The 26450-nt window shown below is 41.7% G+C and overlaps 1 protein-coding gene across 1 annotated transcript in view; it reads right to left on the bottom strand.

Moving 5' to 3' along the window:
- LOC134039089 (fibrillin-2) overlaps positions 1 to 26036 on the bottom strand; it is a 97704-nt gene extending 71668 nt beyond the window's left edge. Inside the window, exons 1-5 of the mRNA XM_062484838.1 lie at positions 25670 to 26036; positions 25206 to 25288; positions 23233 to 23331; positions 22390 to 22485; positions 20549 to 20644 (exon numbers count right to left, since the gene is read on the bottom strand). Of these exons, the coding sequence (XP_062340822.1) occupies positions 20549 to 20644; positions 22390 to 22485; positions 23233 to 23331; positions 25206 to 25288; positions 25670 to 25845 (550 nt within the window). The 5' untranslated portion in view covers positions 25846 to 26036. The remainder of the gene's footprint in view (positions 1 to 20548; positions 20645 to 22389; positions 22486 to 23232; positions 23332 to 25205; positions 25289 to 25669) is intronic.
- Between the last annotated feature and the right edge of the window lie 414 nt (positions 26037 to 26450).

Genomic DNA, 26450 nt, shown 5'->3' with positions numbered 1-26450 from the left:
AACTGTCTGTAGATTATCAGGTGCATTTCAAGTGTTGATCTACAGATTTTACTGAATGTGTGTGCTGACTTTCAAAGCTTGTTTTCAACAGGTCATAAACCAATATTCAACTAATTGTCTGTAGATTGTGTGTTGCATTTGATAGTCCATCTGTTGGCACACTATAAGCTGTAAGTAGCTACTCAGTCACATGTTATCAGTGTATCAGTTGACATTCAACAGTTTCAACAGACAAGTACCATGTATTCAACTAACTGTCTGTTGACTATCGGGTGCATTTCAAGTGTTGATTTTACAAACAAAATGTCTGCTGATTTTCAAGGTTTTTTAAACAACATTCAACTAATTGTCAGTTAACTGATACGTTTACCATCTGTTGATAATGCATTGTTTCTCAACTAAAGATAATGTGCTTCTCTTCTTGATTATTTACAAACTATTAATAGGCATTCTCAACTAAATGTTTGTAGACGCCTTTTAGGACCATCCAATTAAAGTGAAAGACCGTTGAGTGTAGTAGAATGCCTATAAACTATCAACAGAACACATTAATCATTTGTACATAAAGAGGAAAGTTTTGCTAAACTGATCACTAACACTGGTTAACTAAAGTCAATACCAGGCTATAAAGTACAGTAAAACAAAAATGATAGGCAGCAATCAAAGAAAAAAAGCCTTTTTTATTTTATTTTTTTTACACACATTTTGGTCAATACCTGACCAAAAATAAAACATAAATACAATCACCACACTGGCAAGTTTTGTACAGTTACAGTAACAATTTACAGAAGAACAGAACATACTGCCAACTGTTAGAAACACTACATCACCCCCTAAGCTTGTTTGTGAACTTGAAGCTTGTTACAAGCATTTAGTATTTTACAGTAAAAGGGATGAGCTCTTTGTTGCTTTTCATCTTGATTACCTTTTCTGCTAATTCGCCAACTATTTACCACTTTTTGTGTAATAAATCCTCTCCTTCCGTATCCCCCCTCTGTGCTTTTGCTCGGGTGAAATGAGTGGTACCCTGCATACTGCCACCCTTGCTAGACGAGGGGTGTTGTGTCGAATGGAACACGCGTACCTGCTCAAATATATTTAGTTGATGCTGAAAAAAAAGTTAGGTACAAATATTGGTTCACGTGCAAGTAACAAGGACTGCTTAAAAAAAAGAATGTTTCCCCAAAAAGTTACACTTACCATCTCGACGAACAAAAGTTCAGCACGCGATGAGGTTTTACAAATCAAACGGTTGTGCTTTGGGTGAAGCAGGGGCCTGTTCAAAATATATTTGAGCAGGTACCCGTGTTCCATTCGACAACGCCCCTCGTCTAGGAAGGGTGGCAGTATGCAGGGTACCACTCATTTCACCCGAACAAAAGCAAGGAGGGGGGATACGGAAGAAGAGGATTTATTAGCCTACACAAAAGTGGTAAATAGTTGGCGAATTCGCAGAAAAGGTCATCAAGATGAAAAAGAACAAAGAGCTCATCCCCTTTACTGTAAAATACTAAATGCTTGTAACAAGCTTCAAGTTCATGAACAAGCTGTTTCTAACAGTTGGCAGTATGTTCTGTTCTTCTGTAAATTGTAACTGTACAAAAAAGAAACGTTGCCAGTGTGATGATTGTATTTATGTTTTATTTTTGGTCAGGTATTGACCAAAATGTGTGTAATCATTTTTGTTTTACTGTAATTTATAGCCTGGTATTGACTTTACTTAACCAGTGTTAGTGATCAGTTTTGCAAAACTTTCCTCTTTATGTACAAATGGTTAATATGTATTCTGTTGATAGTTTATAGGCATTCTACTACACCCAACGGTTTTTCACTTTAATTAGATAATCAAGAAGAGAAGCACATTATCTTTAGTTGAGAATCAATACATTATCAACAGATAGTAAACGTATCAGTTAACTGACAATTAGTTGAATGTTGGTTAAAAAACCTTGAAAGTCAGCAGACATTTTGTAAAGTCTGTAGATCAACCCTTCAAATGCATCTGATAATCTACAGACAGTTAGTTGAATACATGGTACTTGTCTGTTGAAACTGTTGAATGCTGATACATTGTTTACATTATACTCAGTAGCTGCTTACAGCTTATAGTGTGCCAACAGTTGGACAAACAAAATGCAACACACAATCTACAGACAATTAGTTGAATATTGGTTTATGACCTGTTAAAAACAAGCTTTGAAAGTCAGCAGACACCTGTAGATCAACACTTGAAATGCACCTGAAAGTCTACAGACAGTTAGTTGAATGCACAACTACATATCTGTTGAAACAGTTTTGTTGAATGTAAACTGATACATTGTTGACATGCTACTGAGTAGTTACTGATAACCTATAGTGTGTCAACAGATGGACCATCAAAATAAAGTGTTACCATAGTTTGTTTTCCACTGCAGATACGTAGTACCCCAGCTGGTCGTCATAACAACGGCACATGAAACTGCCAGTTTACCGGTTTGGTATTGCCTCATCTCACATCAAACCTCGACAGGATACCGGAAAAAGTACCAGGTACCAGGTTTACCTGATGGGGGGGGGGGGGGGGGGGGGATGCTTGAAGACTTGAGTCGAGCCGATACCATGCAGTATAATGGTGTTTTCACACCTAACCTGTTTGGTTTGTTTCAATCGGACCATGGTCCGTTTTCTCTGTAAGGGTGCTTTCACACCTGACATGTTTGGTCCGTTTCAATCGGACCATGGTTCGTTTTCTCTGAAAGTCCGGTTCGTTTGGAGAGGTGAGAACATGCATTTGAACTCGGTTGGTGCGGACCAAACAACCGAACAACGGTCCTCCTAAAAGACGGGACTCGGTCCGGTTCCAAGTGAACCATGGTTCGGTTCGTTTTAGGTGTGAACGTAATCAGACTTAATATATGACCTATTGGTCATATATTACCTAAAACGAAGCAAACCAAAATGTGCTTCCTATAATTGTGCACTTGGCAGAGAAATACTCTTTAGCAGCAAAATGAGTCAAGAGAAAACATGGGGAATGATGAAGTGAAGGCTCTTCTGCAAATATGGGCTGATGATCATATTGCAGAGATGCTTGTGGAAACATAAGAATAGCGATGTATTAAAATTCTTCAGTGATAAATTGAAAGGGTAGTTGAGCGCACAGTGGACCAATGTTGGTTGAAAGTTTAAAAACTTAGGCAGCAATAGCCTTCAGCGAGCACAACCATTGTTCTCTCTCACATATATTTATTATTATTTTCCCATCCCTAAAAAAAAAAAATATGAACTACATAGACAACGTTGGTGTCTGTTGTATGTGTGTAATCATCACTCAATGATTGACTCAGACACAGAGAGATGCATGTACTTCACGTGAACGTTTACTTGAACTAGTCCCCCCACCAAACAGTCCCCGTCACACTATATTCTAACTATAGTTCCCTTTACAGAACACCTCCCCTCTTAAGTAAGAATGTCCCCCTAACATCTTTCAACAACACTCAGAGGCAATACACTCTTATGGCATAGTCTACAAAACCGAACATTTCACAATAAAACATTTGTTGTTATTTCCTTCATATTTTTATATTGTTATTTCCTTTATATGTTTATATTTTCTTTCACAAAAGTCTCTCACAAATCCAGACGCTCTGGAGGGCGTGACACTCTTCCTGAGGTTGTTACATATGGTGCGTTGGTTGTGACTGCCTGTCTGTGACTGCCTGTGTCAGAGGTCCCATTCTGTTGTGTGTCAATGTTGTTTGGCTCCATAGTTTTAACAGTCTTATCCGGTGGCACCTGAGGTTGTGGATGATGCAACGTGCGCAGATGTGTACAGTTCCTTCTGATCCGTCCTTCTTCTGTGTGAATGATGTAAGACCTGGGTGTTGTAGCCTGATGAATGACTGTCCTTTGTCTGTCCTCTCTTGGAAGCCAGACATTTTGGCTTGACTGCAGTGGTAGCAGGGGGCAGGCTCTGTGATGCAGGTTGTAACGACTTTGTTGTTTCTGCTTCGCCCACTTCTCCACCTTCCTGACTCTGATATTCGGCCACCGTGGGAGCAGGGATGCTGGAAACTGTGGTATGGTAGTGCGTAGCGTGTCTCCCCATGAGGAGTTGTGCTGGAGAGTAACTGCACTCCAGTGGTGTACCTCTATGTCATCAGGGCTTTTAACTTCTCACCTCCTCCTTTCCACAGTCCTTTCACGGTCGCCACTGCGTGCTCTGCCTCTCCGTTCACTTGCGGGTATCTTGGGCTACTTGTGATGTGCGTAAACTCATACTCTGTGGAAAATTCTCTGAACAGCTCACTGCTGTATTGCGGTCCGTTATCAGACATGACTGTCTGACTCCGGTATCCCGTGACGGCTAAATGCTTCTTTCTGAGCTGGGATGACTGTGTTGGCAGAAGCGATGTGGAGGTGGGCAGCTTCAATATAGCGCGAAAATTAATCCACTATGAGAAGATAAGTCTTCTTCTTGCAAAATAATAAATCTGTACCCACCCTTTGCCAAGGTCTCTCCTGCACTTGACAATACCTTGATGGCCACTGCGGAGGTTATTGAGAGTTTCTTGTCTCATACAGTGGGGAATAACGATTCTCTGCCCCCTGAGAAACAACTCCCCTGCCAGCGTGAGCGTCTCTCTGGCCAGTATGCCCCCAGTTCCGGAGGAAGGGCATGTATCTCAGGCCACCCTGTCTGGCAGTATCTGATGAGTTTTTCACAAACTGGATCCGCTTTCTGTTTCTCTTGAATTCCCTTCTATCTTGCTTCTGTAGCAGGAAGGCTTTGGATAACAGCATCCACAAAGACTTTAACCTCTGCCTCGTTGTCTTTTTCCTCCTGTGTGAATGTGTGTTTTACAGGGGCTCTTGACAAGGCATATGCGGTTATCAGGAACTTGCCTGGCACATGCACTACGTCGAAAGTGAACTTCATCAGCCTTAGCCGAAATCTCAGGACCCTGGGAGTTCATCTAGAGCCTTGGTACTCAGGAGTAGCACCAAAGGTTTATGATCAGTCTCTAACTTAAACTTCAGTCCCAGGAGGTAGGGCGTCAGCCTTTTGCATGCCCAAGTTGCCGCCAAAGCCTCCTTTTCGATCTGTGCATAATGTTTTTCGGCCTCCGACAGGCCTCTGGAGATGAACATGATGGGCCACCATGTTCCATCTGTCTGTTGTTGGTTGAGGACAGCCCTCAGACCAAAGGATGAGGTGTCAGCCGACACGCAAATCTCCGCTGTGGTTGAGTAAGGTGCCAGCACACGTGGTGAGCTCAGTTCGTCTTAAGTTTCTGAAACGCCTCTCTCTGTGGCGCTTCCCAGCACCACTCATTCTTTTCACTGAGCAGATCCCAGCACCACTCTTTCTTATCACTGAGCAGATCTTTAATGGGTCAGGTGTATGATGCGAGATGGGGTATAAACTTGCCAAGATAATTAACCATCCCCATCACTCTCCTCACATCCTCAACCCCAGTTGGCTCAGGCATCTCCATAATGGCTCTGACCTTGCCTGGGTCAGGTGTCACGCCCTCTTCTGTGACTCGATGGCCCACAAACATAATGCTCTCTTTTGTAAAGATTCATTCAGTGTGAGCCCTTCTCCCTTGAACGTCTTCAACACCATGTGAAGTATCTCATTGTGTCGCTGAATGTGCTCCCCGTACACGCTGATGTTGTCCACATGACACACCACACCATCGCATCCCTCCAACATTTGCGACATGCAACGCTGGAAATTTTGTGGAGCTGATGAGATCCTGAATGGTACACAATTGAATGCATATTGCCCGAATGGGGTGATGAATGTAGTGAGGAGCCGGCTCTCCCCTGACAACGGAACCTGCCAGAAGCCGGAGGTTGCATCCAGCTTTGTAAAAACCTTTGCTCCAGCCAGCATGGCTAGTGTGTGATCTACTGCTGGGAGGATGTGTCTCTCTCTCCGCACCCACTTATTTAGGTGTCAAGTCCACACACAGCCGAATCTTTCCAGGCTGAGCCTTCGGTGCCACAACTATGCCTGCACACCAGGGTGTGGGCTGGGTCACTTTAGAAATCACTCCCATGTCTTCCATCCGTTTCAGCTCAACCTGCACCTTGTTCCGCAGTGGAAGAGGCACATGGCGTGGGGATGACAGGGCAAATGGGACAGCACCTGGCTCCAGCTCAATTTGGCTCCTTTAATTGTCCCAAGCCAGAAAACACAGTAAGGTACTGCGCTTTAAATTCTTCTTGGTGGGCGTGAACTGTGTGGACACACTTTATTAGCTTGAGTGCTATTATAGCAGGGAGACCCAGCAGTGGCTTAGATAGTCACTCCACAACATAAATGTATTTTTCTGTTGTTTCCTTTTCAATACTCAGCTCACCTTTAAAGCGTCCCTTAACTTCCAGTCTGTGATTTCCTGGTCCATACAGCACTTAAAGTGGCGGCTGCAGTGTCCCATGCTTCTTAATGGAGTAGTGGCTGCTTGAAATTGCTGTAACACTTGCTCCTGTGTCAACTCCATTTGGTAGAGATGCCATTTGCAGTTTTATTACACCTAACTAGGAGACGTGAAGTCTAGAGACGGGAAGTCTGGGTGACCTGGGAGAGTTCTTGTCACCTAGGGAGGAAGAGACAGTTGGTCTGGAGACAATGTGGATTCAACTGTATTGTTCTAAGGATTTAACCAATAATAGAAAAGATTTGGTATAGCTGCATGTCTGTAGGATGGACCTATGACTTTTGAGAACTGTCGTATCTATAAAATGGTCTGTTGAAGAATGTTCTTGGGGTTTCAGGGCCATCAGCTGGGTAGTGCTGGTGGGCTGGATTCTTCCAGTCCCATTCTAGAATGCTAGATGGAGCTGTATGGAATTGTCTTTGTGTTATTGTCTTATGTTTGTGTGTCGATGATGTTATGTTGATAACGTTATTATGTTTACATCTACGTCAAATAAACATTAACTCTGTACTTCACCCGACTTCAGCTTAAACGATTGATTCTCTCAAAAACTTCCATGACAGTTTTGGAGGGGGCACTAGGATGTTCATTGAGATCCGACCTGGACTCGTGAGTGGCAAGAACGGGATTCTTCCTCAGGGTCAGGTGGTTCGATGCGTCATTTTGAACAGGGGAAAATGGTGAGTTACTGAGATCGATTACTTTGAGCGAAGTTGTGGTGAGGTTGAAGTTATTGTTGAATTTGACGGGGGTTTTGTTTGAATGGTACAATTTTAGTCCGATAAATAGACGTGCAATTCTACTCTTACATTTACTTAATTCGGATCCAAATTGTGATATTGCTACATTCCTACTGTAAATCCTCTGTGTTTAGTCTTTGAGTAGTTCACAGATGCAGTTGTGGTCTGTGTTTAGTCTTTGTGTAGTTCAAAGATGCAGATGTGGCCAGTTTATTTGTTGCTGCACCAGTTGTCATATGCATAGTGCATATGGTTGTCCATCCATGGGTGTGTGGATGAGTGTATGGGTAATGTGGAATGTTCTCGAAACTCACAGTGGATCCTGATCTGTGAATGGATTGGTTGAAATTGTCATATCTAGTTACCGAATTTTTTCTTTCTCACAAATGCATGTTATTGCGATATTTTGGGGAATTGTATGAGCTATCTAGGTCTATTGAAGTCATATAATTACTACAATATACTAATACATTTTAAAGGGTTCGAGGCCCGTTGCGTTGAAGTCGTACAAAGGATCTTGAATTCAATTAGGGGTTACGAGTTCTGCATGAGTTTATTGTTACTGAGATGTGTGTGTTATGATTAATTTTAAGTCTGGTGGTAGACAAATGCATGGCAAACATTTGTTAATAAATCTTAACCAAATGGGCGAGTTGCAGATTGCTGACTAGGATTTGGATGTAGCCTATGTGTAAACGGCTAATTTGATGTGGAGTTTTGTATGTAGAATTTGAATCCCGACTTCTCTTTTATGTGAGGAAAGTTAAGTTAAAGAAAAAATGAGGAAATTGTATACGTTTGTCTTTTGTGTTAAATGTTTGTTTGAAACAACGAGGAGTATAAGAAAATAACTAATCCATAAAAATACACATTTTGCGACCTTTCTATGTTCTGCGGGAAAGGGGGTGTTTTGTCCCTCGGGAGTTGCCGTAGGCGTGGTGCTGGGGTAAGCATCAGTTGAAGAAAGTGAGTTTAGTTCGAATGCTATGTCTGAGAGAGAAGTGGCAGAACAATACGGACCATGTCCGTGTTTATTGTCCACACAACCTACATCTGGCAGCTGTGCTGCGACTAGATTCAGACCTAGCCCCGGTAAATTGTACAGCTAGCTAACTACTACATTTCTGCTGTGTGGGAATCGCAGGAGCTAACCAGTCAAAGGGCATTCAAAAATACAGGAGCACACCCAACAATTTCGCCAGAAATTGTACCTCTCTAGTTTTATATAAACTATTTATTCATTGAATTTAAATAAAATGTGCCATTTCGTGATATATCGTTATTGGCATATTAAAGGATCTATATCAAGATATGTGATTTTGATCATATTGAACAACCCTACTGTGAATTTAAATGAAACAGCGCATTGTAGTTTATTTATTACCAAAGCATTTATCAGTAATACAATTAAAATGGGGAAAATTTGAAAAATTGCTTTGCAGGTCGATTTAAGGTGTGCGACCCTACATTTTATGCCTATGCCCCTATGATGTTCAGTAAGGGGCTATGCTCCTTGTAAAAAAAAAAAAAAAGGTTAGTCTGAAGCCCTGCACTATACTGTATTTATACTGTAGCTACATATGTTTGTTTGTGTGTATACCTGTGTGTGGATATGTGCGTGAAAATGTCTTGCATGTCTACCCATTTCTATCTGTGCTTTAGTGTGTTTGTGTTAGTATGTGTGCGTACATGTATGCGTATGTGTCTCTGAGTGTGTACTTGTCTCTGTGTTTGTGTGAACTGTGTGATCTGTCTGTGTATGTGTGTCACTCACTATACATTATGCATCAACAGTTAATACAGATGCACTCAGGAGCAAGAACTCCCCAGCGCTATCCAGATCTAAACATGGTGCTGCTTCATTCAAGACTCACACAGTTTAAAGTGTGTTATAAACATTTACAAAGATGGGTTGTGGCCAACTAGAGCAGGGCAAAGGGGAGTTCCCAGAATTTTAAGGGCTTTACATGACAAACAAATGCCTGAAACATTTCAGGGAGGATTAGCTAATGCACTTTCCCTTCTCTATGGATTACTAGAAGTACAGTCAGTGTGACTCAATTTACTGCCTTAAAGTACAGTACTTAAGTGTGCTAGCCATGCTGATTCTTTAACATATTCTAACTAATTGAAGCGATTTTAGCATAAAACCAAATGCTTAAAATGCTATATCACATGTTCTTTTATGTAACTACAAATGGGGGTTTGGGAATTTAATCTGAAAATACAATCAACATACAGTAGCCTATTTTATATTCTAAATAAGAGAACAGTGCCTCCAAAAATGAATGTCTTCATTCACAGAACTTGCATGCTCTAGTAGTTTGACAAATCATTTGTAGATGTGGATGTGAGTCATTGGGCTTTTAGTAGAAGACAAACTGAGTTGGAAAGGCCCATTCCTTTTATTTTGGAGCAGGAAAAAAATAAAAGGGTACAAACCTGCAGCATATCTACTGCAGTCTACTTTAGTGGCAGACACTGACATTTTCTCCTGAATAAACTCTGAGTCATCATGCAGTCTTTACTCTCCACTGCATTACAAAAATGATGCTTTTTATAACCATGAATCAGAACTTTCAGAAAAAAAGGACCATAAGGACTCAGAACTGTTTTCAAGTCAAGAAATAACAATTATTCTGTTTTTATTTCCCATCACACTAATGGCGGTAAATCAATCCCTTAACTTATGTAAGCTTCACTTGAACCTGCTCAACTAATTTGATCAAAGGCTGGGGAAAAGGTAAGGGATAATGCCTGAGGAGGTGTCCATTATCATAAAATAATGGCCTCCGTGGAAGCAACCGTTTTTTTTTTACAAACATTAATTTATGTTTTCATGCGTTTTGCAACAAAGTCAAACTTTTTTCAACGTTAGCCAACTTTGATATTTCTAGTTCACTCAGTTCATAGAACCAACACCGGTTGGTTATGCGCTATGCATGCTAGCATTACCTGTGGAAGTTCCTATCTAGACTCACAAGTTGACATATTGTCCAAACAGTAAATATAATTTGACGGTATTTTTAACAACAAGACAAGCCAGCTATCCAGCCATGTCATTGTCTCCAAATCAATACGGCCGAGTGTAGCCTACTGTCATGTTGGCCACAGCCTGGCTGAAGAAGTAGATTAGAAGAAGTGACTAGCGAGGTGATACTAGCAAATGGGATGTGAGATGAGCGATTATGTGACACTGACACAGTAAATTCCAAAAATTTATATTCTCCAAAAAGATTAAGATAAATGTTGAAGTCACACATTGTAATTAGATGTTAGCTTGTTAAAGTGTAAACATAAATACATTGTAAACTGAGGCTTTGACTGCATCCCTGTTGCTGTGGTTACATATTTAGACACAAGCTCGTATCAGCGCATTAATGTCGAAGGGTGAAAAGTTTGTTTTACTGGAACTACTTAGTGGGTGTACATTATCACATAATAATGGACCCCTGGATCAGAATCGAGTATCCATGTTGATCTATTCCATGTTAATTTCATTAACGATCCTGTAAAGCAAATTCCATGATTTGCTTCTCAGTACATTATATATGTGTGAAATGAGTTCCTGAAAGCATGTGCAAAGCGCAAAAACGTTTAAATGTGGAGTTAGACCGTTGAACAGTTTCTCTTCCGTTTTCAGCTCAGGTTTTGTATAGGCGGAGCCAAAACCCGACTGATCTACGTCAGATCACAGACGGTTGCATTATGTTACTCAGCTGGTACGATGCAAAGACAAAGTAATTAACACATAAAACACTCAGTGACTGCAGGTATGTCTGTTCTGATATCAGCAATTGATTTAGCTCGGGTTGCTGTTGCTGCTAAATTCAAGAAATTCGAGGGGGCGGAGCTTCAGCTCCTTCAGGCGACACGCCCCTCCAGTCTCAAGCAGAGAAGACTGCTGATTTTCTCACGATTTCAAAGCCTAATTTAACATACTTGTTACGTGTCTTTTTTTTTCGAATTTGGATGGGTAGTAAATGACACATTGTTCTGTGGTGTGATGAACTTAAAACTCATTTTCAATTCCACTTTACAGGATCTTTAAAGGTAATGTAGGAAAGTTGTGCAAAGCTAGCTATTTTTGCTTCAATTCCAAACGATTCAAACCAAAATATGCCACCCTCTCCCTTTAAAGCCACTCCCACAAAACACATGAACGCGCTGCCTGACTACAGAACCGCCGGGAGACTAGTCTAGTTAGTCCACGAAAGAGAGAGCTTTTGAGAGAGCAGCATGTTTTTTTCACGAATTACCCCAAACACACAACAATGAGTGAAGTCTAGTTCAGGCATGGCACTTGGGCAGTGCGCGTCATATCACCTATCGCTGTGTATTCAGCATAGGTTTAGCTCCAATAGGCAGCACTACAAAATTGCACACATGCACGCACCCTCGATTACCTTTTAGTGTTCTGCGCTGCTGCCGTCCTACACCATCCCCTTTTCCCAGAGTGCGCGCAGGTAGGTAGGTAGACAGACAGGTAGTTCTAATCATGGCTAATCATGAGTCCGGGCTCGGCTTAACGATTGGTTGTGTTTATTACAGTCTTGAAACACCCACAGATGTTGGACTGATTTCATATTACCGTCAAGCCTTTATATGTATTGGTTGCTATCAAGATGTGAAGTTTATTTATGCAAATATGAAAATCTATTAAAAATGATTCAAAGTCAGCAATCTGTGAACTCCATCAAAGTATTCAGACGCTTGAAGGGACAATGACCACTTTTTCCTAACAATTAAATGTGATAGGCGTATGACTTGTGTGGGTGCAACTGGGCATTTTTTGTAGAACACAGTCAAGTCAACAGACCAAAACACATACTATAGGTGGAAGCAATATGGGAAGGACAAAGTTTTACATTTGGTCTGGAATGTCCAAATCTGTGAAGACAAACAAATTACCTACACACAGATGAGACTGTGTTTGCACACACACATATACCGTATTTTACGGAAAATAAGCCGCTGCTTGTACTCCGATTTTACAGTTTTCTTGTGCTTGTGCGGTTTATATTTCGAAGCTGCTTATAGTCCGGTTTTAGAACAAAAAAGTGTCTTCTCTCAAGATCTCTACTGACCGTGCAGCTAATTTTAGTGTCAACACTTGAACGGGGGCTTATTACTTGAAAGAGGAATGATTTACTGTTTTCTTAGTTACACTATCAGGGCTTAGAAATACAGTGACTTGCTGAAGTAGGCAAATGGCTAGTAGAACATAACATTTCATAATAATTTCAGTTAATCAAACAGCTGCAAGACCCAGTGAAATGTTATAGGCTAGCTAATAACGCTCTTTTCATAACTTGTATTTTACCACTGCTCTTCTTGACATCGCCATTCAAACTAGTGATGTGTCGTTCGTGAACGATTCGTTCATTTTGAACGAATCCTTACAAGGACTCGGGAGTAACGAGTCCTTGTAAGGACTCTTTGAGTCCTCTCAAAGAGTTATTCGTTCATTTTCTCGTGGCCGCGCATCGGGACTGTTGCATAGGCTCGTCCAAGTAAACAGAAATGATTCGTTCATTTCCCGACTCGGTCTTCGGGTACGAGTCTTTGGATCATTTTTCACGTGACCTGCATAGGCTCTGTAGTGGTAGCTAGAGGAAACGCTAGAGGGAACGATTCGTTCATTTCCCGACTCGGTCTTTCTACGAGCCTTTGGATCATTTTTCACGTGACCTGCATAGGCTCTGTAGTCATAGTTAGAGGAAACGAACGATTTCGTTCATTTCCCGACTCGGTCTTTCTACGAGTCTTTGGATCATTTTTCACGTGACCTGCATAGGCTCTGTAGTGGTAGCTAGAGGAAACGCTAGAGGGAACGATTCATAGAATAATTTTTCCAGATTTTTGCTAAATTTGAAACCAATCTGAAATGGGTAAACTAGCATCCCTTTTATTTGCTTACGTCAAGAAAAGTTGCCTGGGAATGTGCTCGAGATTAGAGAATTACAATTTGACAACTACTCGTTACTCACTACTCAACTCTTGATTTGCCAACTGTGCACCCCATGAGCTGCAAAGTTATTTATGCATTTAGCAAATAGCAAAACATGAAGGATGTTAACTTTTACAATGCAAATTTATTTTTCAATCAATAATTTGCAGTGAGTTGCTAGTTGAACTGTCCCGACGTTACTTTTTACTGCCCCCGGGCAATCGTTATTGTCGAGTCCTGTATAGCCTAATATAATTTGTGATATTGTGGCATGTTAAGTAAGTAAGTAAGACTTTATTTATATAGCACATTTCATACAAGAATTGTAGCTCAAGGTGCTTGACATAAAATCAATAAAAACAATAATACAAGTGATAAACAATTCAAACAAAAATAAAAATCCCAATAAGATCTCTGTTCAAGAGAGAAAACAACTTTAAACATGCATCTTAAAAGTAACATATACATTTGGTTCACCCCTGGTCTGTATATATAAAACCATACACTCTGTTAACAGATCCTTTCCCCAGGTCAAGAGTATGGGCCGTATTCTCTGTTAACAGATCCTTTGCCTCAGATCAAGAATACAGATTGTTTTACATATTTGTTTAAATACTTCACACGACCAGAGTTCTTGTACGCTATCAGAGTTCGCCAACTCTGACCTAGACAAAGTAAAAATAGCAAGTCAAATAATGACCCAAATTTACTAAACCAAGATTCTACAATAAAATAACAAATAAAAGTAGGATTACAAGTAACCACACAAACATTTGGTTCACCCCTGGTCTGTATATATAAAACCATACACTCTGTTAACAGATCCTTTCCCCAGGTCAAGAGTATGGGCCGTATTCTCTGCTAACAGATCCTTTGCCTCAGATTAAGAATACAGATTGTTTTACATATTTGTTTAAATACTTCACGCGACCAGAGTTCTTGTACGCTATCAGAGTTCGCCAACTCTGACCTAGACAAAGTAAAACCCTAACCCTAACCCTAACCAAATTTACTAAACCAAGATTCTACAATAAAATAACTAATAAAAGTTAAGGTAAATGTTAAGGCGTCATTATAGATTGTTGATATGTTCTTCTAGAGCAAAGACGAAGATGAATAAATCATGTCTGATAACCACAATATTGTTATGATTATGCAATGTTATGTCAGTTAACACCACAATGACGGCATTAACAATAACAGTAAGATAGCGATACTCATCATCATCATAATAGTAACATATATATATATAGGCCTATTTAACTTAGCTTTCTTTGCCGAGCTAGAACAACGAAGGAGCCAGATATTCTACAGTTTCTTTAATCCGACACAATACTTAAGCAGTCATACTAAAAACATGAGGACTCAACAGACCAGGGCAGCACACCCGAGAGAATAACGGACTGCGCTGCTCCCGTGTCTCTCAGAATCCGGGAACACACTGCTGGTCATCGTCGGACAGAGAAACAGAGCCAGTAAAAATGAAGGGTTCGAAACCACTAGTTGAGCCAGGGAAGGGACCGGTAACAGAGGCGTAAGCAAACCCACAGGCTTAGAGTGTTGGCCGGGACTCCGGCCCATACACCCAGGGCCAGGTTGAGGTCATCTCGGACCCGGGGCAGAATCCTCCCCGAGCCCCCCCCCCCCTAGTTTAAGTCCACTCGTCTACTTTTTTGAAGGCAAAGTCAAGGATCAAATCGTTGAATTAAATTTGGCGAAGCAGGTCAAACTCGTTTGACATCACCTTCATGCAAAGCCATTGTTGTCTTGCATGCTTTGATACCGGCAACGACACGTGACGCTAAGAGAACATGGACTTCACTACGGGTGGGTAAATGCATCAAAAATATGTATTATTATTTTTTTTATTTTTTTATCTCCCGTGCCGGGGCCCCCTAGTGGCCGGGGCTCGGGGCAGCAGCCCCTCCTGCCCATTGCACAAACGCGGCCCTGCATACGCCCTTTGAACAGCAGCCTTCACGCAGTCATATTTCACACTATCCTCGAGAGGCAAAGCCGAAACCATCTCCTGTGCTTTACCTGTCAGCCTGCACTGCAGCAGCAGGGGCCACATCTCTCTGGGCCAGTTCAGTGAGGCTGCAATGCGCTCAAACACGCTTAAGTACGAGTCAACCTAGGACTCTCGAAACGGCGGCACCAGGGCAATGTTCCGGGCGATGTCAAACTGGGCAGGCGGAGCACGAGGCTGCCCAGGATCAGAAAGAGGCGACCGCACCTGAGCCAGAGCTATCTTCTCCTCCGACTCTAGTTGCCGCATCCTGAAATCACCCTCAAGCTCAAGCCTCTTCACCTCTAGTTTGTACTCATACTCTGCCCTCCGAGCGTGCTCTTTATCACTCTTCTCCATCTGGAGACGGGCGATGCGAACCTTAATGCGGGAGCCCTCTCCTGAGCCCGCCGGCGACAGGGGCTGGGGTTCAAATCGAGGCGAAGTAAATGGGGTTTTTACTTCCTCAACGCCCTCAACGCTAGGACTTGCTTCAGAGGGAGGCAGCACCCTGCTTTCTGTCAGTGCATCACAAACGCTCTGTTTGAGCACCGCCTTGACTTTGCCCTTGGCTACGGGCAAATCATAATGATCAATCAACGCACACAGGTCAGCCGAGCGGCACTGGTCCAGCAGTTTGCTGGACGGTGCGACCAAAAAACACTGTACGATGGTCGGAGCCATGACCAAACACAGAAACACGCAAAAACACACAACCTTAGCTAGCTGCAGCAGACCGGTACTACGGTGGGCAGTCCAATGTATCCCGGACGAGCCCCCAATGTGTTACGACCCTCCCTGGGCTGAGCGAACTGCAGAAGGCTTCCGATGTATAGGGGCAAAGGAGGGTCTAACCACTAGCAGCCAACACGAACACAAACGAGGGTGTCGATATAACCGAGGGTTTATTTTACAAACAGATAAGGCGTCACAGGAGAACAAGGGGACCATGAACGGTGCCAAAGGAATGAAAACAATAAAACTGCTAAATAACCTTCCTAACCCAAATAATGCCTCTCTATCAAAAAGTACATGGGGTGGCACCGTTCCTTGCCTAGTGTGATAACAAGGGAGTAAGCTGCGTGATGGAAGTGTACACCCATGGGCGGCTTACCTGTCCCCTCTCTCCTGTGAGCGACCAACGAACAAAACGAAACACAAACACAAATGGTAGTGATGGGACGTATGGCAAAGACGCATCGATGCTTGTGTCGCAAAACCAATACGCACAGTTTCGAAAAAAGTGTTTTGGAGCTTGTATCAAATTACGAAACCACGTGATAGATGACGTTCAATGCTTCAAACGTCACAAACTGGGTCAAAGTTTTGCCGCTCTTCTGAGCCAGAGCCATAGAAGGAATGAAGCCACCGCTTCTTGTTAAAGACAAATCTCACATTGCCAGAGAAGCAGCACCAGGCATCGCTTGAGTTTCTTCCATCGGTCATTATTATTTAGCCAAATCCGTATTGTAATAATTATAAATCCGTGCACTTGAGTGTTGTGTTATTTTATTGAAATGAAACGTAACATGATAGGACTAGGTAGGTCTATACAGTGCCCAGAAAACAAATGTTGATGATTCGTCAACATTGTCAACAGTAATAATAATTTGTAAAAAAAAAAGTCCCCCCAGTTCACAATATGCCTACATATCACAAATGTTAAGAATAAGAAAAAATCTGTGTAATCTAGTTTAATTGATATAAAAACCGTATCGTATAAAGTCCGTCCAGCCGCATCGACAAGTAACGGCTTTTTACGTATTGATAATGCGAGTCTAGATACCCGAGTTCGCGCCCCAGTGCAGGGAACCTCGGAAGATATTCTTTAACTTTTACTGTGAGAAAATGACATAATTCTAACGGCCTACAGATGGATCACAACATTTTAATGTGTGAGCACTAATATCGGATAAAAATGAACACATGTAGCCTTAATTAAAATATTAAATAACATAGGGTAGTCTACCGTCGGAGACAACCACTACGCCTCATTCAGCCAGTTTAAACGGCTGCTAGATGACGCTGTTCATTTTCAATGCGCCGATAGTTCGGCTCTTTGGGCCGGCAGAATCCGGAAGAAACCACCAAAGCTTCACAAGGCATCGTTCGCCCATCCCTAACAAATGGTTCAGGCACGGACAAAGCTGACATGACATGCTACAGCACACACAGAACGCGGATCGATGACTGGTGATCGGAAAACAGTTCCGGTGTCTTAAAGGCAGCGGGGAAGACGGACGAGATCGGGATTGGGCAGAATCCGGATCGAGCATGGCAATCCTAGCCAATCGCGGACAGCCACCTGCGGACAACGATAGGGTGGAGAACGAAAGGGCGGGGCAAACACAAAAGGGCAGACCAACACTAACTGCAAGGCCCTACAGGCCGAAGCAAAAAGAACAACATATATGTGGTGAGTCTGAGTTGTATGTGGAACATATGTTCCATCTAGAATAGGCTTATATTAGCCTACTAAAAACCAAGTGAAAGGAATACTATACAGTACTAATAGCATTGATTTTCGTAAAGTTCATATGATGTATCTGCTTCTTGATCGGACTTGTGCAACATTCTGCCAGTTTTGTAACTCCACTGCAATGCCTTAGCTCACACGCTCGCGACCAGATGTCGCAAAGTAGGACGTGTACAGCTAGTTGCAAGCGTGCACGAGTTTCGGAGCTAGGATCAAGGCGAGCCACTGTTCTGCACAAGACCGGAAGAGTCGGTCTGGAAAGATGGCGCGGTCCGTTTCGCGCTCTCGCTTGCCTTACTGCGCCACTGAGAACTTTTCATAGAAATTAATGGGGACGCCATCTTGAAAGAGCAGGCTTGCTGTGTCTACTGTATATAAGTCTATGGCTACTACACCAGACAGTGGATGGAACAATGGCAGCGACACCTGAAGATTTACATGTAGGCTTAAGTGATATTGATAAATGGGGGCCTAATCCAACAATCCAATTATGTGTAGTATCACTGTGCTTTATATCTGAAAATATTGTTGTCTTTTTTTTTTTTGCACTACCTTTTTTATATATATTTATATATATTTTTGTCATATATATATATACCTTAGTTATGTTACTGATGAATAAACCTGATGTTTATTTACACTACGTTAGACAACTTAAAAATTGTGTAAAAAAAAGTAGTAAATGGTATTGAGTATCGAGTATTTTCCTGGGTATTGGTATTGAGTTTGAAATTCTAGTATCATGACAAGCCTAACCAGCTATGCAACATTTATTTTCCATTAAACTACCTCTATGTCAAACCATAAAGACTGTAGTTTCAAATAACACATTTCACACTGTTTCATAGAAAACCCCACCATCCACTACCATCCCAGTCAACAATTCCTGACAAATGCCTACTTGCCCGCTACAACTGTACATCTAATGAGTAGCATCCATTGAGAGCTCAATAATGCCTTTTCATCAAACACATAATACTTAAGTAAACAATTCTCACCTGGCACAGCTGTTGTTGGAGAAGCCACAGCTGTACACAGGTCACCTACTACAGCAGACACTGTCACACTATCTCTTTAAGACTCTTTCCCACAGTCTGTCCGTTAAAATCATACATCTAACTCATCCAAGTCCAAGAATACAACCACACCTAGTTTCAAGTAGTTGATGTCATGGAAAATGCTGAATGCAGACAAATTATCTTATGGTTCTCTTTTGTTCATTCTGGCCCATTTAATTTCCCTCCAGGTACAGAATAAAACAGGGGTAGTAGAGTCAAGAACACAGAAGGTTTTCCATAAGTAGGTTGACTAAATATGGAAGGAAGTTCATCCAATTCCATTCAAGTCACGTGAGAGTAAACCTACGATTACAGTAGGTAACTCTTGACAAGTTCAACCCTAGCCTTCGTTCTGATTAATTCCTCATCTGGTCCTGTCATTAAACGTGCATATCCAGAAGCTACAAAGACCATCACCTTAGCCTGTCAAAAGACACACCTATCCATCTTCAACAATTATACTTTGTTCAGGCTGGCCAGAGTGCAAGTGAAGACAACCCTGTCCCAGACTCCCAGTCCAAGTTTGGGGATTTATAATCAGCTAAGAGTGGAGGGAGGGAGGAAGGACATGAAAAGCATTCCTTCTCCACTGATTAAAGGGAGATCTGGTGGCAAGACAAAGGAGAGTTTCAGTTGTTCAACGCCTGTCCATATATCCAGGACATTCTAAATAAACCGTGTCAATAGGGGTCTCTAATATGAGGTATGGCTTATTAGGGTGACAGGAAAAAACAATGTGTGGGCAACTGCACATCTGACTGTCCATTGATCTATTTACAGTATATAGAGGGTATGTTGAATAATTGAGAGAAAGTATAGACAATGTGTAGAAATGGAGAGAGTGGAGAGTAGAAGAGAAATTGAGACTGAACATTGTGAAATAAAGCTTTGTTCTAGCAGGTTCGAGACCACTCGAAGAACATATCCCAATTATATAATCTCCTGAATCTCCTAAGTTTTAGCTGGCTGCAGTTCCTCAGTGCACTCAAGCAATGTTTGACTACATCCACATACACACACACACACACACACACAAAGAGCTATAATGGCTTTCCCAGAGCTATACCACTGGAGGGGTAGTAAATAAACCATGGCAGTGAGGAGCTGACCCACTGCAGAGTCAGTGATAGAGCCGGTGAATCATGAAGCATTGCAGGCCAAAACCAGGTAGGAACAACAGATGTGACATTGTCAACAGAAGCAATAGAGGAAGAAAAAGCATGAGTGAGAGAGATAGAGAAGCAACAGAGTAGTCATTATGGTAATGACTAGTGTGAATGTCACTTTTTAAACAGTGAACACATGAAGTTGTTTTTCATATATTTTGGCAATTCATGATGTCTGTTGTGATTTGACTGATGTTTAAGATAAGCAAAAACTTGCTTGAATCCTGTTAAGCAACTGAGGATAGCAAATATATTGACACAGATGGTATACAAATTATTGGCATTCCTTATGATTACAGTGAAATTTAAATTTGACCAAAACAGGGCTGAAAAAAAATTCTTTTAAACTCTTCTAAAAGGCTACACGTCAGAGCTCATGCACATAAAGACTTGCATGTTCACACCTTGAAAACAGATGTTTAAAAAGGGAGAGGGTTATAAAATAGCTAAAGGGGGTAAAAAGAAAGCCAAAGACAGGCTTGGATAAATGAGAAGACAAAAACAGGGCAAAAATGACAAAGAAAAGCGAAGAAGAATAAAATACAGAGATGGAGGGCAAAAAAAAGAAACAGGAAGACAGATAGGAGAAAGAAAAAGGGTCAGCCTCTTTAGCGGCTTAGTAGTCACATCCTTTGTGAGATAGTGAGATAGTGAGATTGTCAAAATAAAGAGGGACGGAGAGTAAACCAAGAGTTTTCACACAGACTCTAGGCTCTTACCTCTCTCACACTGTGGCCCGGTGAATCCGTATACACACGCGCACCGGTTGGGTCCAATGCAGCGCCCACCATTCTGGCACTTGTTCTCGCAGATGGCTGAAAAGCAAACCAAGAAAGAGTGTGTTAGCGACACACATAAACTTGCACAGTCATACAGTAAACAGACTGACTCATTTACACACACTTGAAAAAGACATGAGCTGAAGAAAAGACTCACAGTGTACGAACTCACAGACCCTCACAGGTTCATTTTCCATGATCTTTGTCAAACAATGATTGGAGAATTCGGTCAGATTCCACTGCTTTAAAATTGTTTCTGTGTTTTTCCTTTTTAAAAGCCACACCAGGCTGTTCATGTTGGCACTTTGATAAACAGAATTTGGGAGCAATGGGTCTTTTTGCTCCACAGTCAAACTGTGAAATTACAATCAGTGAGGAGCCTAGAACACCCCCATCAAATTCAATGGGCGTCTGAATGACACTACTCAGCTATGAGAGCCGATGGAAAGGTGTAGCAGTAGACATCCAGGTTTCATCAAGCTGTCTAAACAGTGTTTTCTCCACTTCCTTCTCTTTGACAGCACAACTGTTGGAAGTTGTTTGAAGGAAACCCAATGGCTCATTCCCCACCCCCAACCCTGACTCTGGACTAACCATGTGTAGTGCAGAGAGGGCCTTCCCTTTGTAGCATAAATCAAACATTACTGTGCACATTCTAGTGCTTTTTTCTGTCTGTGTTCCTCTCCCTACCACTCCTCCAACACCACTCAACAAGCACTGGGGAAAAATCTGACCTGGGCTGAAATGTTCCAGGCTCTTCATCTTACCACTCTAAAGCCAACTAACCCTAACCCTAAAGCCAGGGGTGGGGGACCGCTTGTCTTTCCCCCCCACTCTTCGTCTTCCTAATTCATAATTAGTCAGTTATAAACACAGGCATGAACCCTCTGTCACAAACACAAATACATACAAACTCTGTCTAGCACTGTCACAACTACTCTCTCTCTACACACACACACATGCTTTCACTCACACAGAGTCTTTATATCTCACACAGCCCCAGAATTTCCTGAAATTAGGGCTTCCAGATGACACCAGCTGGCCGGTGTCAGGGGTTGGCAGTGTTGGCCCCTCCTACCCTCTGATCACCCTGGGAGGGGGAGGATCTGTAACCGCGATCTAAACACCCCAGCTGAGGTGGCTTAGTTTATGATGGGGCAGGACCTTGTCAGTTATCAATCTGTTTATATGCATGCACCTTTAGCCTCTGTGAAGACTGAACACTAATAGTAGCCAGGGCTGCGTCTTGGGATGTTGCTGATGTAGGCTGTGAGGACGGACAAGATAGGAAGCTTTTTTTTTGTTAAGATACATTTTTTCAGGAACTTAAATGTGATGTCCTGTGCAGTATAAAAAAACATTAAATCAAAAAAGAATCATGAACTATGATGGTGGTCATAGGTTGTATTTACAAAAATATGCCACCCATATCTTTGAGATTATGGATGCTGCATTCAAACTAGAACTGTAGGAGGTAGTAGGCCTGTGGGGTTAGTATAGTTGTGACAGAGGAATCTTGTAACTAGGGGCACTGGACATAGGTAGAAGAGTATGAGAGAATCATTACAACGTTCTCTACTGGGTCTTATGGTTGTACAACAGATGAGATGAGACGCCTTAAAGCTTCAGAGAACTCTGTTGGCTGGATGCTGTAGGTTTACATCTGTGTGCCCAGTGTTTTTGCTTTTTAAATCATACAGTAACTGTTTCCTCGCAAGGACTAGAATCCAGAGAATACACAACTAAACTCAGAAAGGTACTGCATGTGTGTGCATACTCACGTTGTCCACAATATGTCCCGGTATAACCCTTGGAGCACTGACATTGGTCCTCAGTACAGATTCCACCGTTCATACAACGGATATTACACTGCGGGGCTGAAACACAGGAGCCATGACAGTCAGTCACCAATGCAACATTGTTTTGTATAAAGCACAAAGCATTAGTGTTTTATTTTGGCAGACAATGTTGCAGAGTGGTTGACAATTAGATTATGGTGGTGCTGCTCGTTAGTGGCTATCAGGTATGGTGTCATTCAAATACTGTGCACGTTTTAATACAGAATGTCGATTTTTCAGTTTGGTGTTTGAGAGGGAGGACTGACTTAAAGCTAGGATAGGTAATGTTTTGTCATATTTTCTGAACTAAACTTCACATCTTGATAGCAATCAATAAATCAAATGCTTTGGCTGGTGTGGCTGTCGCAGGACTGTAATAAACACAACAGTGTTTACACGATCAGTGTGTTCGGACCGAATGCATTGATTGGACAGCATTCGGACCAAATGCAATGATTGGACGGGCTACTTATTTGTCTACCTACCTACCTACCTCAGGCAGCGTGTTAATATGTTTTGGGGGAGTGGCTTTGAAGGGAGAGGGTGGGATATTTGGGGTAGGATAACAATATTGCTAGTTTCGCAAAACGTACCTACCCTGCCTGTAAGGATGACCAACCTTTAAAATTCCTGTGTACATCTCTAAACAAAACCAATGCAACAACCTTTAAATACTCTGGATGATTTTATGGCTTGGCCATTGATATTTTCCCATGAATAGGAACCATCAAACAGGAACTGTTAGTAGGTTAACCATGTAGCCTATGGATGTGGGTGAGCACTTACTGGATTTGTTCCCGCAGGATGGGGAGATTTGGCCGCTGGGACACGTACACATGTTGGGACGAGAGCAGAATCCGTTGCCACAGCTGTTTCTGCAAATGGCTTTAAGAGAAGGAAGATATACACAGGAGGATGTCAGCATGTAAACAAACATTGTTAGATAGACCCAGTTTAGGGAAAGTGTCTTGACAAATGGACTAGTCTGAGGGGCGGTACTGTCAAACAGAGTATAAAACACATGGGATGTGACGGAATACCCACAAGGACATTGGATAATAATGGGTACTCAAGAAAGTTATTCAAAGTATCATTTAAATAACGACACAGAAAAGCTATAAAACCCACTGACCTGATGTACAGTACATACAGTAAACTGTACATGCCACTGTTGTATTTTGAGTGAATGGAATGCAGCATTTACAAAACTATGAATGTATTAGGCACTTCCAGACAAAATTAATGGAATACTACAGCTGTGCAAGCAAATTAACTGCAGAGCATAGTTTTTAGTTTAGGACTAGGCTTAGTCCTTGTCTGGGATACTGGCCCTTTAAGCGTGATTTCATCAGACACCTTGATATTTCAATATATGGAGACTAGGGCTGGGCGATATTTTTTTTAATCGATCGATTTATCGAAGTAATGACTTCCATCAATAAACTTATCGTAACATGAATTCATTTTCAATAATATCGATAATGTAGATAGAGAATAATTAGGAACAGCAGTCCATTTCATTTCTGTGATGCAGCAGGAAGTTGCGGAGAAATGGTAGCATACGCGCACTAAAATATACTGAGAACCTCAAGTGGAGTAGCTAATGTTAACTGCGGAAAATGAGTCTTATTGCCGAAAACAGTGCCAGCGATAGCCATGGCGAGGGAGCAACTTCCAATGAAGAAATTATTGATAAAAAGGGTTCGTCTTCTTCAGTTATTTGGAAGTGGTTTGGCTTTTTGAAATCCGACAAAGAGCAGAGCAATATTCGGTGCATATTGTGTAGTAAACAGTGGCTAAATCACAAAATCACTCATTGGAACATGCAGAAAGCGTGAGTTTGCGCCAAGGTATTGATAAAAAGCAAGGTTTTAAAAAGCTGAAGTTACTTGACCCCAGGTACGTGATCCCTGGCCGCAAACATTTCTCTCACACCGCGCTTCCTAATCTTTTTGCTGAGTGTAGGAAAAAAGTTGAGGAAGAGACTTATTTTGCTACTACTACGGATCTGTGGTCTATCGTCTTAATTATCGTTATCGAGTGGAAATATAAATATCTATATTGATCATTTTTTACCCATATCGCCCAGCCCTAATGGAGACCCTGGACATACACCCCACACCCACTCTCCCTTGGCCTTTATCCAGACTCAACAGACTTAGCAAGATGACAGTCCAATGCCTCCAGCGTGAACCATATAATGAAGCACAATTGAGCTTTGGGCTGCTTAACACTTTAAGTATTGTGTTGTTTCAGAGTTATCATGTCATGCTGAGCCCCAAGGCATGCTGCCTGGAATGACATGTTAATATATTATGAGGAAATGCCCTGTGTTCTATCACAATATCAACATATCAGAATAGCTTGTCAATCCCGTTTGTTGGTGGGATTCAGTTGTAGCAATCAGTGGGTTCACAGCATAAGGACAATATAAAGAAAAAGTGAATTTATTTTGTGATTATGTTTGTCAGGTTCATCTAACAGCATTAAGAAAAGACTGCCCTTACAAATGTTCATATTTACTATTTTACTTACTTACTGTTACACTGGATCTGTTACTAGAAAGTTAACAAAATATACAGTAGGCCTATAACCTAAAAACTGCAATGTAAATGTTTGTGCCCCCTCTTGGTGAAAAGATGTCGAGACTCAGTGCTTCACACGTGTCCCACTGATAAAATTCTGAGCAGAGAGAAAGACAGAGAGAGAGAAAGAGAGAGATAGATACTGTTATCAGCAACATTTGTTGCACTACTTACGCACAATACACTGGTTGCCCCCTGGTAGAGTTTTCCAACCTGGGCAGCAATAGGAGTGAAAACGAGATCCACACACATTTGGCCTGTTATGAAGGAGTGGGGAACAAATGGTTGATCAACTACAAATGATTGAGAAATGCTATCAGACCTATACAACCTAAAAGGTTATTTCTAATGACCTCCAATTCAATGATTACATTTCGGGGCATTAAGGGAAATTGGACATGCACATTTCTAACAATACATGATATGCAAAGTAGAGCAACAGTTCATGATAGACAAATCCATTTGAATTGATGGATGACTATTGAGGTTACTTTTCCATTACTATAGAAAACTAGAGTATGTTGTTTACTATGCTTGCCATAGCCTTGCTGACGGTAGTTGGGTTAATGGAGATGCGACATGATATGGGACAAATTATTTTTATATTTTTATAAACGTAAGTGGTTTATCTTTCTCACCCTCGTAAAGACTCTTGTTTTCCTCTTCTCCTCACTCGACTCGATGAGGAAGGCAACTCATCCACCTTGAAGTTTCTACCCTGAGTTATAGGGTTCTGTCCAGAAACGTTTTCTATCAGTAAACCCGTTAAAGTCACCAGTCCAACCAAGCAAGGAAAAATCCTCTTACTCCACATTCTCAACAAAACTTGAATTAAATTTTCGTATATAAAAAGGTTTTGTTATTGTAGCCAATACTGGGAAATGTTGTCTTGCAAATGGCTACAATAAGCGCATTGTACACTGTCGCCAAGATACCTGTTCCTCATTCAGAAAAGGACTTAACTGAAGATAATGACTACACAGGCGCTCCAGCAGCTCTTTTTCCAATGACAGCGCGGGAAATAGTACACCTCTCTTGACGATATAGCCTACTTCTGCAACGGGTGAGTCGGACTACAGCAACTTTCCAAGGTTTAGGACGTGCTACAATGAAATGCCACCCTGCACTATGAACGTGCATAGCCCAAGAGACAGGGCAGACGTTCCACTGACTTAAGAGATCCCTTGAGAAAAGTTGCACGTGCAAAGTATGTTTACATTTTCGCTCAAGGCTAAGGCTAGCCGAGTGGCACACGCTGTCGGGTTCATTCTTATGTGTATTAACTTTATGAATCTTTTTAGATATACCGCAGGGGCGTAGCCACGAGGGAGCGTTGGGGAGGGGGGGGGGGGCTAGGCCCCCTTATTTATTGTATTATTTGTAGTTGGAAATGCAGTAGCCTAATCTCAATGTGGATAT

The sequence above is a fragment of the Osmerus eperlanus genome, chromosome 18 (assembly GCF_963692335.1).
Source record: "Osmerus eperlanus chromosome 18, fOsmEpe2.1, whole genome shotgun sequence".
NCBI lineage: Eukaryota > Metazoa > Chordata > Actinopteri > Osmeriformes > Osmeridae > Osmerus > Osmerus eperlanus.
The sequence above is the reverse complement of the archived record's forward strand: the minus strand, read 5'-3'. Positions and strand labels throughout refer to the sequence as shown.